The sequence below is a fragment of the Echinops telfairi genome, unplaced genomic scaffold (genome assembly GCF_000313985.2).
Source record: "Echinops telfairi isolate 266 unplaced genomic scaffold, ASM31398v2 ScPeMD7_7458;HRSCAF=8496, whole genome shotgun sequence".
NCBI lineage: Eukaryota > Metazoa > Chordata > Mammalia > Afrosoricida > Tenrecidae > Echinops > Echinops telfairi.
The window spans coordinates 35,266,427-35,282,508 of record NW_022111358.1 but is presented as its reverse complement, the minus strand read 5'-3'; the positions used below and the strand labels follow the sequence as shown (position 1 = coordinate 35,282,508).

Below are 16,082 nucleotides of genomic sequence, written 5' to 3'. Positions count from 1 at the left end.
TTGCATGTCTGTGTCTGGGTGATGACTAGCAGGGCACGGTTTACTCTCTAAGTCGGAGCTACTATGGATGGTCCCGTGATGAATTCACAGGAGTGTGAACCGTTTCTGGAGTCCTGTTGCCAGGATCACCAGAATCACTTGAAAACTAGCCACAAGCCTGAGGACAGACCGGCTGTAACACGATTCAAACTCACGGCCATCGTGACAGGAGTAAAAAGCCTCCTCTTGCTCCCGAGCAGTGGTAGCTTCAAACTGCTGACCTTGTGGTTCACAGCCCAACACATAACCCCTTACACCACCAGGGCTCCTCTAGACTGGTGGAAGGTATCCTGTGTTAGGCTTACGTAGATGCTGTCCCGTGTGAACAGCTCTCAGTGAATGAGATGACACTCATTATTACCCTAGATACTTTGTGGACAGGCAAAAAAATGGTTATTTAATCATTTTATTTCCTTTCCCTGGGCACAAAGGAAGCCAACATTAAAATTTTATTTATATATATTATTGTGGTTATTGGTGAAAGTAGACAAATTAGTCTCCTATTTAGCAGTTCACACACACATGGTTTGTGGCCCCAGTTGCAACCCAAAGGCCCCATTTCTTGACTTCCCTGCCGTTTAGGCTGTAGTCATGTGACTAGATTTGGCAGACAGAGCAAATGTGATTAAGCTACTTTGGGGTCTGTTTTTTTTTTTAATCACTTTATTAGAGGCTCATACAACTCCATACACACATCAATTGTGTAACGCGCATTTGTACATCATTCTCAAAACATTTTCTCTCCACTTAAACCCACGGCATTAGGTCCTCATTGGGTTCTGTTCTTAAAAATCTCTTCCCCACGTCTGAAGTCACCTTAGAAGTCGTGCGTTTTAAAATTTTTTTAAATCATTTTATTGGGGGCTCATACAGCTCTTATCACAATCTATACATCCATCCATCATGTCAAGCACATTTGCACATTTGTTGCCATCATCGTTCTCAAAACAGTTGCTTTCTGCTTGAGCCCTTTAGGTCATGTGTTCGGAATGAGAGTTACAAGAGGGTCGGTTGCTTTCCAAAGGTCATTTTTCTTGTAGCCAACCCCACACTTCTCTCATGTTGAGTCTCAGCTCGGGGGCTGCTTTGTTACTGACTGCGGCCTTCCAGATGATGGTCAGTGTCTCGGCTTTTCCTTTAAATACCAAAGAGCGGGGTTCACGATCTCCCACAGAAAGAAGTCAGACCACACAGCACTGCTCCAAGAGACTGTCAGTGCTCATCTTGCAACCTGAAGGACCTACTTCTCATCACAGACCTTTGGCCACTAGGCTGCATGGCTGGATAAATGGCAAGCCCAACTCACTGTCCTGGTCGGTGGCGACTCCCAGGGACCCTATAGGTCAAGGTAGAACTGCCCCTGTGCATGTCTTGAGATGTTAACTCTTTATGGGAGTAGAAATCTTTCTCCCAGCTAAATGACAGGCTAACTTACTCAATCGTGGCTAACTGAACCAACCAATTTGCTTCCTTCTCACTCTGAGCAATGCAGACAAATACACATAAATGGGGCAGGGTTGCCTCGAGTACCCATAGCATTTGAACAGCAGTGGGGTCAGGGAGTCCTTTCCCCCATCCCATTTGGGGTGTTGGTGTGGGAAACTTCTAGTAAACTATGAGAGCCTGATGCTCAAACTCAAAGATCTGGGGAGTTATCATTTCTTTGTTATCCTCCACAGCCGAAAGGCTCTCCAATCCTGAGTCTTCTCTTCCACGTCTTCTGTTTGGCCCGTCTTCTCCGTCCCTGCTGCTCCGGTCTTTGCGGATCACAGCAGGTCAATGGAGCAGTCTTCATCCTGGTGCTGACCTCTTTAGTTCCGAGCATGTCATCCCTCTCTCAGGAAATGCAGTCTCAGGCCCATGCCGATCTGGCTCCTGCTCACGTCCCCAGCCATACTTCCAACCATTCCCTTCACAAACTGCCCCATCAAACTGTTGCGATTCTCAGACTAGGCAACGCTGCTTTGCTTCCATGGGTCTGTACAGGGATGATCCCTCCTCCCCGTTTCAGAGAACTTCTACTCGGCCTTCACATCCCACCTCAAGCAGCCTTCATCTTGTGACACCTTCCCTGACCCTTTTGGGCTGCTACCCAGGCAGAGGTGATCACCTCCTTGTTGGGGACACTTGCTACCTGAGCGAACCCTGGCTACTAGAGACACTGCAGCATTTGATTACGTGGAGATCTCCTCTGAGCGATGAGCAGGCGTGCCTCTTGTATGGAGGCAGCGCTCAGGGCTTGGTGAACCGGAGAGAGCTCACACAGGGGCTAAAGAGCAACGTGTCGACTGTCAGATGAGTGTGAAGAACTGGGGGAGCACCGCACCTCCACCCCACCCCCGTCAGTGACAGGCGAGGAGCTCTGTCCCTGCACCGTAACAACAGTGGCAGAACAGGGGTAACTAAATTATTCATCACAAGAAGAAATACAGTCAATCTATACATGTTCAAGTTTTATTACAAAGTATGATGGGCAGAAAATACGGGACTTCTTATACAGGAGGCTGAAACAGAACGAAAGGGTGACAGTTAGGTTCAATGCACTGAGGAAGCAGGAAATCAAGTCGCAGCTCTAACAGGCCACTGCCAGGTGCCTTTGAAGTCACCTGCGATGGTGACTCCCCACCGTGGCTTCCCAGCACAGTATCAGCATGCTACCACAAGCCCTGTCTGTGGACAAGCAGTCCTGGGGAAATCATGTTTAAAGCAGGAAAACGGTTCGGTTCCAGCGCAGTCCTGACGGCGGGACATCCTGAAACCGACAGCAGAGCACGGCCCCTGAAACATCTACCAAGGACAGAAGTGCAGACACCAGGCTAAAGGGGACAGAAACGGCTTGGCAAGAGCGTAACATTGCAGAGAACAAGAAACATCCATCTTCTGCCCTTGGGGTCACACAGCCATGCTACAAATCCACACTCGGGAGGGGGCGGAGAGGCATTGCCAGGGCGGGCCAGGAAATACACAGGACCCAAAGCAAAGGGCCGCACGTGAGGAAAGCACCGCGGAGCTTCCGCCCAGCACAGTCTCCTGTGAGCAACCCGAGCTTTTACATGGTAGATGGCCCCGAGTTCATGTTCACCGGGTGATCACAAGGAGGCTGTGTTCCCAGCTGTTATACAGACTGCCAGCATCTTTCTTCTTGAGTTCAAACTTTCTTTAGCTAACTCATTTCTGGTCTGAGACACCAGTCCAAGCCTCTTTATTTTAAAAATAACATCTAGAGGGTAGCCTGAGAGAACCTGGCCCATCCCAGGGGGCTACCCATTGGACTTTGACCATTAGCAGCGATGACCACTGTGGGAGAAGGACAGGGTGCAGGGGGGAGGTGGGCAAGGCTCGGCGCCATAAACCCCTCCCGGTTGCTGGCCCAGCGGAGAGAAAGGACGACTCTTTGAGAGCCTGGCCCAGGCTTCACAGGGACTTTTCCTCTCAGGGCAAAACTCAATTTAAGTGCCAAACGTGGCCTCCTTCCTTAGCCGGAGTGCAGCCAGAGGGAAGAGACTGCGTGCGGATAGCCATGCCAATGACTCCCTATGCCAAGCATCCACGTCCTTGGGGTGAGGAAGGTGGAGGGGTGGCACTGAGCTGGCACTTCCATTCTGGTGCACCCTGCAGCTCCTCTCCTCTGTCTACAGTTGAGGGTCTGGGGAAAGGGTCCTCAGGAGAGGGAGAGGGAGAAGGGACAGGAAGAGGAGAGAGCGGGGGAGGAGAAAAGTCAGCAGGGCCACTTGTAACCGCTAAGGCTCCTGCTCAGGATGCACCTGCAACCAGGGACAGCCCTGGCCTGGGACGGTCACATGACGCTGACCGCCCGCAGGTGTTTTACCGAGGACTACCCACTGCCGCAGGGAGGGCTCTCTGGCTCAAGCCCTCCGAGCAGATGTCCAGGAATGGTCCAAGGTGACCCAGCCTCACTCCAAAGCCAGTGGAGAGTTGGCTTCCCCACTTCACATCTTTACTGCCGGCATAGTTCTCATTTTCTCCTCCCACCACTAGCCTTCTGAGAGCCAACCCAGGTTTCTGAAGATCAGTTCTCCACCAGGCATCAAGTATCTGGCCTCTCACAGCCCTACTTGGAGGGCAGTGCCTCCCTGGAAGGGCTTCAAATGTCCCCCAGGGCAAATGCTCCGGCAGGTACAAGACTCCTCTCATCCCTAGTTCTCTGAGCCTGAGGCCTAGCCTCCTCAGACCAGACCGGGGCACGTGGCAAGACAGCTTTGGACTACTACCAGCTGAGCCAGAGCCAAGAGTCCACCGTGGGGCCTTCTCACACAAGAGGACCCAGAACCTTCTACTCATTTTCTCTGGCTGCCAACTTGAGAAATCAAAAGATTTTCTTTTTACATGACAACAGACCTGCCTCACAGAGTGTGGTGGGCTCAGAGCCTTTCTAAATCTTGAAAACACAAGGATCCTGCCCTGCCTGAGCTGGAGCGAGAAGCAAGGGGGCCTCGGACTTCGAAGCACTGGCCAATGGGAGTGTCTGTGTTTGTCTGTTGGCTCGGGGTGCTGGAACCTGCCCCTGGGCGGGACGGCAGAAGGACCACAAAGTGAGGGGAGGCTGCAGAGCAAAGACCCACCAACACTGGTCAGCCTCCATGCCCAAACACCCTCCCTCTCTTACTATCGTGGACCACCGCGCCTCCCTTGTCCTGTGGTTTTGGGGTTCCAGCTGACAAAATCCTCGCCCTTCAAGGCCAGGGTTAAGTGGGGACCAGGAAAGGAAGTTTAACTCTAGACTTGGGGTGCTGGCAGACTAGCCCTCCAGTTTTGCACAGGCAGGAACTGACAGCCTCCCAGATCAAGCAGCCATCTTGCAACTTGCCGCCCTTGAGAGGAACCGGTGAGCACAATCAAGAGCAACTAAGAGCAGGTGCTGACCCAAAACCACTCACGTTTTATCTCCTGGCGACCTGCCCTCGGCATTCCTGCAGTGGGAAAAGCAGGAGAGCTGACCTTGAACTGGGCCCTCAGTGAGAAAGAGTCGCAGCACCACATCAAGAAAGTAATAAGGTGAAGAGGAAGCCCCTGACTAACCAAAGCGCCCACGTGTGAAACCCTCTGGCTCTGGGGGGTGCAGGGTGCTGCTTCTGAAGAGGAAGAGCCAACCCACAGAGTTTAAAAGCCCAGAAGGCTCTGTTCCTCACGAGCTGCCAAGAGCCGAGCCTGAGCACCTGCTTCTCTTGTTCTCAGAGGGTCTCAGGCGCCTCCGAGTACTTGGTAAAGCCAAGCAACCTACCGGCCCGTCGTCCTGCCCCCGCCAAGCACACCCACTGCCCCAACGACTGGCCCACAGGAGAGTCGCGCCCTAACTGCCTCCAAGCAACGCAGTCACGTAACGGAAAGAGACACCTGCGGCTAGAAGGCCAATACTGCTCAGACCCGAAGGGCTGGGCGGGGGAGAGGCGGCAGGGCTCTTCATGGCGAGTCCGGGGTCCATGATTCTTCTCTGGCTACCTACTCACTTGGCAGTCGGGGGCTCTCATGGTAGATGGGCCCATTCCTCACAAACACCGAGTCCCACATTCTGAGAGGGATCCTGCTCAGAGTTCAAAGGATTGGCCGTGTACCTCGTAAGTAGGACTCCCACCTCAGGGCATTCGGTCCAAAGAGTGGCCAGTATTCCATAAGCTAAGTCACAGTAAGCTAAACAGAAAAGTCATGTCTCACTTCAGGTCACAGGCCATCCTTGTCAAGCACTCAGGGCAGGGAATGGGGAAGGCCTGCAGGGGCAACGGGACTCTGGAACTCGGTGCTGAACATGGCTCCAAGCTCAGCTTTTCGGAAGCTCTTCCCTGCAAAGACGCACTCCAGGCGGCCAGTCTCTCTCAGGCTTTGCTCGGCTCTAAGCCGCTCCTGGGTGCTGCACAGAGCTCCGTCAGGAGTACCCCAAGGCTTCCTAGAGTGCTGCGGAGCCCAGAACGCCCTGGAGGAGAGAGCCAGGAGGAGAATAGGCATGACAAGTTGGCAGACTGCAGAGCACCAAGGTGGTTTGAGGTGCCCTGTCAGATATAAACCACTCAGGCAGTGTTTCAAGAGGGCCAAGTGCTCATGGGCCAGGGGCCAGGGCCCAGTGCCAGCTCCGGGCACTGAGGGAAGAGAGGAGGGTGCCAGTAGATAAGAGACAAAGGAAGAAACCAGGGAGAGAAAAATTCTTCTCATAGAAAAATTAGCCTGGTAGATAAAAAATATACAAAGTGGAAATTTGTTGAAGACACCGACGGGGAGGAAAAGACCATTACTTGGTGTGTGCGCCCATGTAAGTGCTGACTCAGACACGACAGGACACAGACTGCTGCTGGGACAGCAGACAGAGACAGACAGACACTGGGCAGGTGAAGACAAACTCAGCAGGGCCCAGGACGCTGGAGCCAACAACAGCTAACAAACAGCTACTGTAGTTTTCATAAATCATATGTACCTTCTAACTTTGTTCGCTAACTGCTCCCTCCCCCACCAGTCCCCAGGTATTTTTCGTAAATGTGCTATGCTACCTCTTTTTTTTTTTAATCGCAACATTTTTTTTTTTTTAATCTGGCAGAGCCACACTTAGGAAGGTCCCTCCCGCTGGGAGGGCACGGTTGCACTATCGAAGGCTCTCATCTTTACTTCTGAAGAAATGTGGGACACAGACCCTTTTCATTGAGGAGCCAAAGGCGAAGAGCAAAGGAGAGGGCATCTTCACGCTCAGCCCTGGGCTGAGGCAGCGCAACGGAGCACCGAGGCCAGCCCAGCGCGACGGGGTGACTGGCCAGGAACTCCTAGAGCAGCTTCTGGTAACAGTGGGTGCAAAGCAACGAAAGACATACTGGCCACTGGGAACGGGTGTCTTCTTACTGTGGGGGTGGGGCAACGGTGGCGGCGGCGGGAGGCCTACACCCTGAGGATCTCCAGGCAGTTGTTGTAGCAGATGGCGATCCAGTCGGGCTGCGTGGACGCCCACTGCACGTTGTTGATCTCGCCCTCGGCTGTGTAGGCCAGGATGGGGTCCTCGATGGCCCGGGGCATTTGCTGGATGTCCCAGATGAGAGCCTGATGGTCATCCGCTAGGGACAGAGCAAGGTCACAAGTCAGGCACTGAGGATAAGGAGCCCTGTATCTGGGAGTGAGGCAGAGTCGACAAAGCACAGGCTCACCCAAAGCCCTGTGAGGAAGGGCGATGTGAAGATAAGGAAACGGAAGCTCAGAAATGTTGAGGCTTTTGTCCCAAACCACGCAACCGTGCAACCAGTGAGGCAGAGCCAGGACGCCAATGCAGGCCTCGGCTGTGTCTGGAGTCCCTGCACCAGGGCTGCCCCTGAGAGTGGAAGGCAGTGGGCAACCTGACGCTGGGCCAGGCATTCGAAAAGGGCAGTGGGATACAACAATTCTGGAAGAATGTCCTTGTAGCCACTGCAAATCCTTAAGCAGTGAGAGCGTGCTCTCTCTCTCTTTCAGAGAGACCAAGATAAAGTGCTGTGGAAATGTGCTATTAAAAGATACTTCTCCCCCAAGACAAAGGTTGTGGGAAACACCAGAAGGACGCTAACCATCTTTTATATGTATATACACACACATATATAAATGCCTCTCCCTTTATATAGATTTTAAAGATAATGAGCGTCCTTCTGGTTCTCACCAGATTTTGTCTTGAGGGAAAAAGATTAATTTTTTTCAATCGCACATTTTCACAGCACTTTATCTTGGTCACCTGGATATACGGGAGAAAGAAGGGGCCTTCTACTCCCGTGAAGAGGTCCAGTCTCCAAAGCTCATGGCAGCAGTTCTACCCTGCCCTGCACGCTTGCTGAGTCCGCATCGACTCCCATGGCAGTGGTTTGGCTATGTATCTGTGTACCTATCTACCTACCCACTCACCTACCTCCCTACCTATTTATTTGTACACACACTTCAGAATGGACCTGAGGTGACATTAGGATGACCAGACTACAGGTTAGTTTCTAAATGAACTGTAACAGGGCCATGTATACGTACAATCAAAATAATAAATCCTGACTTAAGAACCCGAAGCCCCTCCATGCTCCCCTCCCCCTGGCACGGCTACCTGCAGTACAGATGTGGCAGGATGAATGTGGGGCCCATGCGATGCCATTAACACATGCTCGGTGGTTGTTTAACCTGGCGACCGGGGTGCAGGGAACTCGGACATCCAGGATTACCACCTGCAGAAATCACAGGGAGAAGACCAGGGAACTTTAGGGAAAAACAAAAAATAGATCAAAACACAACACAACACCCAATGCGATGAAGGTCAATGTCTCTCATAGTGTAACTTTGTCACTGGAGGATTTAAAGACCGTGGGTTCTCAGTCCCAAACGTAGCTACAAGGTTGAGGACAAAGAAGAAGAAACAAGAGCCAGGCAACTGCCTACATGGCCACGCAGGGCCCTCCGACTGTGGGGGAGAGGCAGGGGTGGGTCAGGAGGCGGAGTGACTCACTCAGTGTTACTCCCCGAGTCCTGTTAGGGACACGTGTGGGGAACTCGAGGTGGACAATCCATGCATGCTGTGACTAAGTTCTGCTCAGGGTACCTGGGCAGGCTTTTGTGCACGCAGAAGCCTGAAGTGGGAGCTTCACCGACACAAAGCTCAGGATGGAATCATCTCCATCTCCACCCACCCGTCACTGCTTCCCCGGTGAGGGCAGCAGAGAGTGGCAGCTCCTGTAGCTGGCACAATCTGCCCAGACCGCAGAAGAGGAAATGGCCCATTCTCAACTCAGAGTCTCACGCAACTAGGATCTGAGTCACTCTTTACGTAGTGCTCTTCGCTCAGAGTGCAATTCTCTGTACTAAGTTCTTTACACACGAGGGAGCTTCAAAGAATGCCTGGAAAATGGAATGGTAAGCTAATAGCACTTTCCCACACACCTTCCGAAGCCCCCCGTTCTCCATCTGGTGGGATGGGCTCATTCTTTGGGAGGGCTGGCCCCCACAGAGCGGGTGTTACCAGCGTCCCTGGGGTCTACCCACTAGATGCCAGCAGCCTTCCTGCAGTTGTGACAGCCGACAATGTCTCTACACATGGACAGACGGGTCCGAGAGGCAAAACCGTCCCCAGGTGAAGACCACTAGCCAGATTTACTAGCAGGCCTGCGTCCACCTGAAAGGGCGGCTCACCTCCATCCCATCCATGGCCATGGTGGCCAGGTAGTTGGGGTCCTGCTTGTTCCAGCAGAGACGGAGCAGCGGGTGATGCTGTGGGTCTTCATAGATGATGGTGCTGTGCTCCAGGTGGCGGAGGTCAAACATCCTTACGGAGCCATCAGCGCCCACTGAGGCAAACATGTCCCTGCCGCCTCCGGCCCGGCTAAATGCGATATCGTAGACCTGTTGTTGAATAAGGAAGCTCCCATCAGTCATCACCTCCTGTCCCTGGAGTGGGACAACTGTCTGCCATTTTAGGCCATGTAAGTTCCAGCTCGTGGGAAAGGAAACCCAGCCAGCAGCTGCAGGCCCTGCAGCCTGAGAGCCCTGACATCAGCTGGCCTTCCAGAAAGCAGAGCAGCTTGCTGTAGAAACAGGCAGCCTTCTTCCCACTTTTCCAGTTTTCCCCGCTCAGCCTCTGTGATGAGACCCAGGCTCGTGCCCACCCACCCAGAGAGTGCACGTAATTCCGAGCAGGTGTGTCCTGTTTGCTTGGGCTGGGGAGGCCAGTGCCACCAGGCTGTCTGCTGCACTCTAGGGCTGAGACGCTCTCGCCTGGACTTCTGTGGCTTTCACTTATGGTGACCACTCAGAGGCTGACATCAGTGGGAGTGATAGAAACCCCGCTCCTGTTTTAGAGCTCTGGCAGCCACTTACCAGCCTCCAGGTTGGTCCTACTGGCCCACCTGAACACGAGACTCCTGTGCAGCAAAGAAGACCTTAGACACACTGTTTCTCCTGCAAGTTTTTAAATATTCAAGTGAAGACAAGCTAGGTTTCAAATGACTGCTTTCTGAATGTACTTATTATCTGCTGCACTCACTGCACACCCTAACTCTGAGATGGCAGGCATGAGCACCGGAGGCAGTGTGGAACGGTGGACGCCAGGGGAGAAGGGCTGAGAGAGCCAGTCCAGCCACCCGGGAGTCAGCGGGAAAGGAAAACAACTGTGAAGCCAGGGTAAGATGCAAGCTGAGTTCGGGAGCGATCCTAGTGGAGTGAAAGGCCACAGTTCCAGCCTTTGTGAGGGTCTAGCCCCTCAGGAACACAGCGAAGGAGCAGCCATTTCTGGTCAGCCTGACAAGCTCCTTGTCCTCCCTGTCTGGCGGTGGAGGAACCACACTGCTTTCTCTGGCAAGAATTGGGAGGAATTCAAAAGGGCCTGAAGAGTCCATCTCTGGCCAGCCCTGGCCAGCTCTGGGGCTGAGGCATGCGTGCCAGCACTCACACCCCCGGCCGGCTGGCTGGCCACACAGTGGACAGGTGGGAACAGACTGACAGAGGTGGCAGACCAATACTCATGCAAATGTGGAGCCCACAGGCCCCTCCCTCTCAGTTCCCTCACTGCTTTCAGGGATAGCCCCTTCGCCTCTGTGCCACCAGGGTGCTCCACTGTAGACGGCAGAAGGGTGACAATGCCCAAGTAAACTAAACCCATCACAGTGACAATCAGCTATCGAGGCATCCAAGAGACCCCCCCTCCAGTCTTAATTCTGTCCACGAGGCAGGCTGAGCAGACGCATGGGTCTCACAGAGCAACCTGGGCTGGCTGCTCTGAGGCCTGCTGACTGGCACTTCCCATTGCCCTTCCTGCGTTGAGAGCCGAGCCCCCAAGCTGTGGTGGGCGGGGTCCCAGGTCTGCAGGCTACTTCTGGTTGGGTTCGGTCAACGAGAGGGACTCAAGGAATACTGGGTGGTAGCGGGGAAGAGAAGTGGAGCTCTGTGTGTCCTCCTGTATCTGCAAGCATCTCTGGTGGTGGCCGTGTCTCCTCCCTGCTCCTGGGGTTTGGCTCCCTCTGCTCTGTGGGCGGCAGCAGCAGCTTTGGCTGCTCTTGGTCACTGGGGTACCTCATGGGGCCCTGTGTGGCCTCTCCGCTTGCTCATCATCTGTGGGACTGCCCCGATGAAGTCCCCTCAGTCTGAATAGAGGGAGGAGCTGATGTTTGCTGGGTTCTGACAGTTCCTCCGACCACAACATTATTTTCGCTGCTACTTCATCACTGTTATTTTGCTACTGTTACGAATTGGGCAACCCCGTGAAAGGGTCATCTGACCCCCAAAGGGGTCGCGACCCCCAGGTTGAGAACCGATGCATAAAATGTTTTTAGAGAAAGACCGACAATTTGGGTTTGTCTGTCAGAAAATTCTCCCTCTTTTTGCTTCCATCTCCAAGGCCCTCTCCCAGCTGCCCCACAGAGACACCCGAGTGTGTTCCAAGACAATAGTTACTGTAAGGTTTGGAGCGTTTGTTTGTTAAGTCCCAGCAGCTGCCAGTTTGCCCATGAGCGGGGTCATTAATAAAAAGACAGCAGCCTCTGGTGGGAGAAGAGCAACCGCAGACCCCACACTCATTCTTCGTGCCAGCAAAGCAGTGCCTTCGTTTGCAGTGGTGGGTCACTACTGCTCGCACACATGATTTTCCAGAAGGAATCAGCCATTGTATCAAGACTTTCGAAGTCATGTGCAAAGCTGTGTGCAAACAGCCTGCTGAAGGCACAGAAAACACCCGGAGGAAGAGGGCCCGGCAGCACCATTACCTCTTTGTCGTGAGCGATCAGCTGCGTCTTCACGTGGCCAGACACAAGGTTCACTCGCCCCAGCACTTGCCCGGTCTCCAGCCCCCAGATGGTACAAGTTGTATCAATGCTTGAGGTACCTGAAAGCAACCGGTGCAAGTCAGTGACTGGTTCCCACGCAGGCTCCCCACCAGCCCCAGGCTTGTGCTCCCTCGTCTGCCAGCCCCGGGGACATGCCCACACACAGTGCAGGGAGGCTCCTTGCCAACCCCCCTGCCTGAGACCTTCTGACTGGAGAGACAAGCCGTTCACACACAAAAAGCTCGGCGCCAGAAAAATGACTGCCACCCACAGCATATTTAGCCTGCAGTTTCCCTAGGCTATGATTCTCCTGAGTCAGGCCACCTGTGGTTGTTAAATAATCGTTTGCCAATTTGAGGATTAACAGTGAAGGGGTGGAGTCTAGTCTGTCAATTGGGTTATAGCCAATAAGGCCTCTGTGTGAGGATTCTTGGAATTCTGGGATTTCCTCCTTGGAGGCGGGAGAGACTCTCTGCTCACTCCCTGTGAAGCTCTAGTGTCATGACACATGGCAAGATGCTGATCAACCCTGTACCCTGGGAACTGGAGGAGCCACTTAGTGACCCCTGCCAGTGCTGAGATGCTTCTACCACCACTAAAAGACTGCACCCACTGGTCTGTGATCTTCCTGCACTTGGTGTCATTGCATGTGTTTTGTGAGTCTGAAGAGGACTTTATAGATTATTATTAGACATATGGGCTATCGGACTGATGAACTTGATCTGGACTGGGCTGTTTTCTCAATATTCAATTGCTCTTGTAAATATAGCTCTTTCCCATACACATATGCATGTGTATGAATTTGTTTCTCTAGTCTACCCAGACGGACACACCACCGGGTACAAAAACCCACCACCAACATTATCTCTCCTCCTCCTCCCAACAGGAACACACCTCCCTGACTTCCTCACCTAAAAGGTAGGGGTCCACCTCGTTCCAGTCGAAGGAGGTCAGAGGGGCACAGAAGTCTGAGTTCTTGTTGTTGTTTAGCAAACACTCCAGCCTGGTCTCAGTTTCACCAACCTGAAGAAACGACAGTGCGACCCGTCAGCTGGGCAGAGCCGCTCAGGCGGCTTTTACAGCGCGGTGCCGACAGTCTCTTCAGAACCTGCCACGTGGGGGTGGGACTAAGGGAGAAGGCCGAGAGGCAGGCCCTGATGCTGCTTTCCTTCCAAACCTCCGCTCTCTATCCAGCTTTGCTTTCTCAGTCCCATCCCCAAATCTTTCTAGCAGGGAGGCCTCACCTCTGGGCTCCAGGGCTTCCACGTGGTAGGAGGGACCGCTGACCATGAGATTCCCACTCCACTAACGTTACTAGAATCAGTGGCCTGGGATTTCTTTTTATTCACTCAAAAACATCTGGGGTGTAAAGCAGATGAGGCCTCAGACTCCCCACGCCCAGAGCAGGCTGCCATCTTTCCTTTGGGGCCCCGGCTTCTGGGGCAGCTGACTCTATAGCCAGCAGCATGGCTTCCGGGAACCCAGGCAAGCCTGGCCAGACAGTCTATGGAGGCACACAAGGTCAGCGCAGACACATGGCCACTAGCCCTCTCAGGCTGCTAGGATAGCAGGCTGCTGACAATAGGTGACAGTAACAGGGCCCATTGCTTACCCGCCACACCCGGAGATAGTCGCCGCTGGTCGCCAGCAGGTCGGGGTAGACGCCTTTGGTGTCAGGGATCCACATCAGCTTTGTGGTGGGGTAGGGGTGGTCAAAGGTATTCCGGCAAATAAACTCGGAGCTCTCCTCGTCTAGACCAACGAGCTGGACCTGCAACACATCTAAGATGAGCTCCGCACGGGTCCACCTTCCCGGACAGGGGCGGTCCGTCCGCTCCGCTCCATTCTCGTTGCCCTGGGGAGTCTCGTGCACACGGCCCACCCCGGAAGAGAAAGGGGGTTAGGTTCCTCTGGGCCTCGGGCCACAACACTGTCACTAAGCAACGGGCACAGGACCTCGTTTTGTGTGTTTCTGCTGAAAAAGGCTTTAACATACACTTGCATTTCTTACTAATATTTATATGCAGTGCCGCTTCTATTACAACACTAGCCAAGCAAAGCTGACAAGGTTCCTCAACCTAGGGTAACGTGACCAGAAATTTTTGCCCTTCGGCCTCACAAGGTCCTGCACACCTTTTCAGAAAAATCAGTCATCATCTCATGAACCCACAAATCTTGTTTTTCGCATGCACAGTATTACCTTAAGGCAGCGGTTCTCAACCTGTGGGTCGCAACCACTGTGGGGGTCGAATGACCCTTTCACAGGGGTCGCCTGATTCATAACAGTAGCAAAATGACAGTGATGAAGTAGCAATGAAAGGGTCCCGTGGCAGGAGGAAGGATGAGAACCACTGCCTTTAGGTAAAGTGCAAGTGGACCGGCAGTAGGGGTAAGATTACACTCTTCTGTTACTGAAATCAGAGATCTGGGATGGCTTCAACTGTGTGTTTTTACTGAACTACAAAACAGTGCTGCAGAGTACCTGGTGTCCCAGGAGGGAGTCAGACGTCAGAAAGGTGCTGCCTTTGTTCCGTGTGAAGCTGGCGAACAGGAAGTGCACGAGAGGCTGGGAGAACACCCTCCCACACACACCAGAGAAAGGGGGAAGCTTCAGTTAAAAAAGCTGCCAGATAACATCTTCTGCATTACACAAGGATGTCAACGTCCCGGTACCTGGAGTACGGAGCATTTCTCAGCCGGGGATGGCATCTCTTTGCAGGACCTGTTGTTTTCTTCAGCATGTCAAGATTGCAGCACTTACATAAGACAGTCCTGCTTCACCTGGAAGCTTCAATTACACAATCCAGTCTCACTTCCAATTCTTCACTGGTTTGCCCCGAATTGTGTTCCGTTTTTGGCCAACCTGACTCTAGGACTGGCACTCCAACCTGTCAGTCAAGCAGGGAAGCGGGGATGTCTGGCTGTCACTGCTCAGTTTTTGTTCATACACTTAGAGTTTAACATGTGATTCAGGAAAGGTATGTAAGCTCTTCGTGAATATTCATGTAAAAGAAAAGGCTCAAGCCCCCCAACAGCCTCATCCCCAGTTCTATGTACTCACGCCCAAACCAGTTGGAGGCTTATCTTTCCAAATGGTTCTCCTGCATTTATATGTATAGAGATGGAAGTGGGGTTAAATACTTTACACACACACACACACACACACACACACACACACACGCAGGTTAGAACACAGAATTTATTCAGTAACTTGCTTTTTCCTTAGTTGATATCCCATGTTATGACAATTAGTTCTGCCCTTTGATCCAAGTACAGGTTCTACATGAGCTTAATGAAGTGTTATGAAGTCCCCATTCTTCCCAAGGCTATATCCACAGACTGCTATGACCCACACAGTTGAATGTCTTAGCACAGGCAATGAAACCCAAGTACACATCCTTTGGGTACTCCGCTTTCAACCAAGATCTATCTGATGTCAGCTTTGACACTGCTTGTTCCACATCCTCTTCTGAATCCGGCCCGAACCTCTGGCGGCTCCTTGTCAATAGACTGCTGCAACCCCGGCTGGATGATTTTACTTGCATGTGATATCAATGCTAGTGTTCTATAATTTGCATATTGTGTGTCACTTTTCTTTGGAATGAGTACAAAGATTAATCTCTCTCCGTCAGTTAGTGAAGTGCTTTCAGAACTTCATCAGCTCGCCCACACGTTTCAATTGGCATTCCACCAATTTCTGGAGCCTTGTTTTTGGCTAATGTTTTCAATGCAGCTTGGAATTCTTTCAGGACCATTGGTTCCTTCTCGTATGTTACCTCTTGAAATGGTGACATGTCGGCCAGTTCTTTCTGGGACAGTGGCTCCGTGTGTTCTTGCCATCTTCGTTTGATGTTTCCTGCATCATTCAATATTTTGCCAATAAAATCTTTCAATATTGCAACTCAAGGCTTGGTGTTCTTTTTTGGTTTAAGATACGATGAACATGTTCTTCCTGCTTGGTTCTCCAAGCCGAGCGCGTGGCATAGCTCTCTATGACGTCTTACTCTGCCTTCTCAAGCTGCCCTTGGACAGTGCTGCTCAGCTCCTTTACTGCACCCTGTCTTCCACTTGCCTCAGCTGCTCTATGAACACACAGCAAGTGTCACACGATTATGAATTTTATATCTTGACAGAATTTAAAAGATGCATACAATTACTTTCAGTACTTGCCTACAAAAGTTTGTCTTGTAACTGTTGTATAAGATAAACCATGACTTGAATTCGACCTTGCAAGGCTGGCTAGACCAGAGGAGGTACACTGGTACAGATAGGAACTGAAAATACAGGGAATCCAGG

The 16,082-nt window shown here is 52.3% G+C and overlaps 1 protein-coding gene across 3 annotated transcripts in view; it reads right to left on the bottom strand.

The window, feature by feature from the left end:
• Positions 1–2,479: 2,479 nt before the first annotated feature.
• Positions 2,480–16,082, bottom strand: part of DCAF7 (DDB1 and CUL4 associated factor 7) — a 27,529-nt gene continuing 13,926 nt past the window's right edge. The window contains exons 2-8 of one of the 3 annotated variants that reach the window (XR_006680937.1): positions 13,399–13,557; positions 12,698–12,809; positions 11,727–11,845; positions 9,163–9,372; positions 8,087–8,204; positions 6,852–7,088; positions 2,480–2,543 (exon numbers count right to left, since the gene is read on the bottom strand). Coding sequence is in view for 2 of the 3 variants with exons in the window: in XM_045299390.1 (XP_045155325.1) it covers positions 6,916–7,088; positions 8,087–8,204; positions 9,163–9,372; positions 11,727–11,845; positions 12,698–12,809; positions 13,399–13,557 (891 nt within the window). In the remaining variant the exon portion in view is untranslated. Of the gene's footprint in view, positions 7,089–8,086; positions 8,205–9,162; positions 9,373–11,726; positions 11,846–12,697; positions 12,810–13,398; positions 13,558–16,082 lie in introns of all 3 variants that reach the window. The other 2 variants (XM_045299390.1, XM_004707267.2) reach the window with 2 other exon arrangements.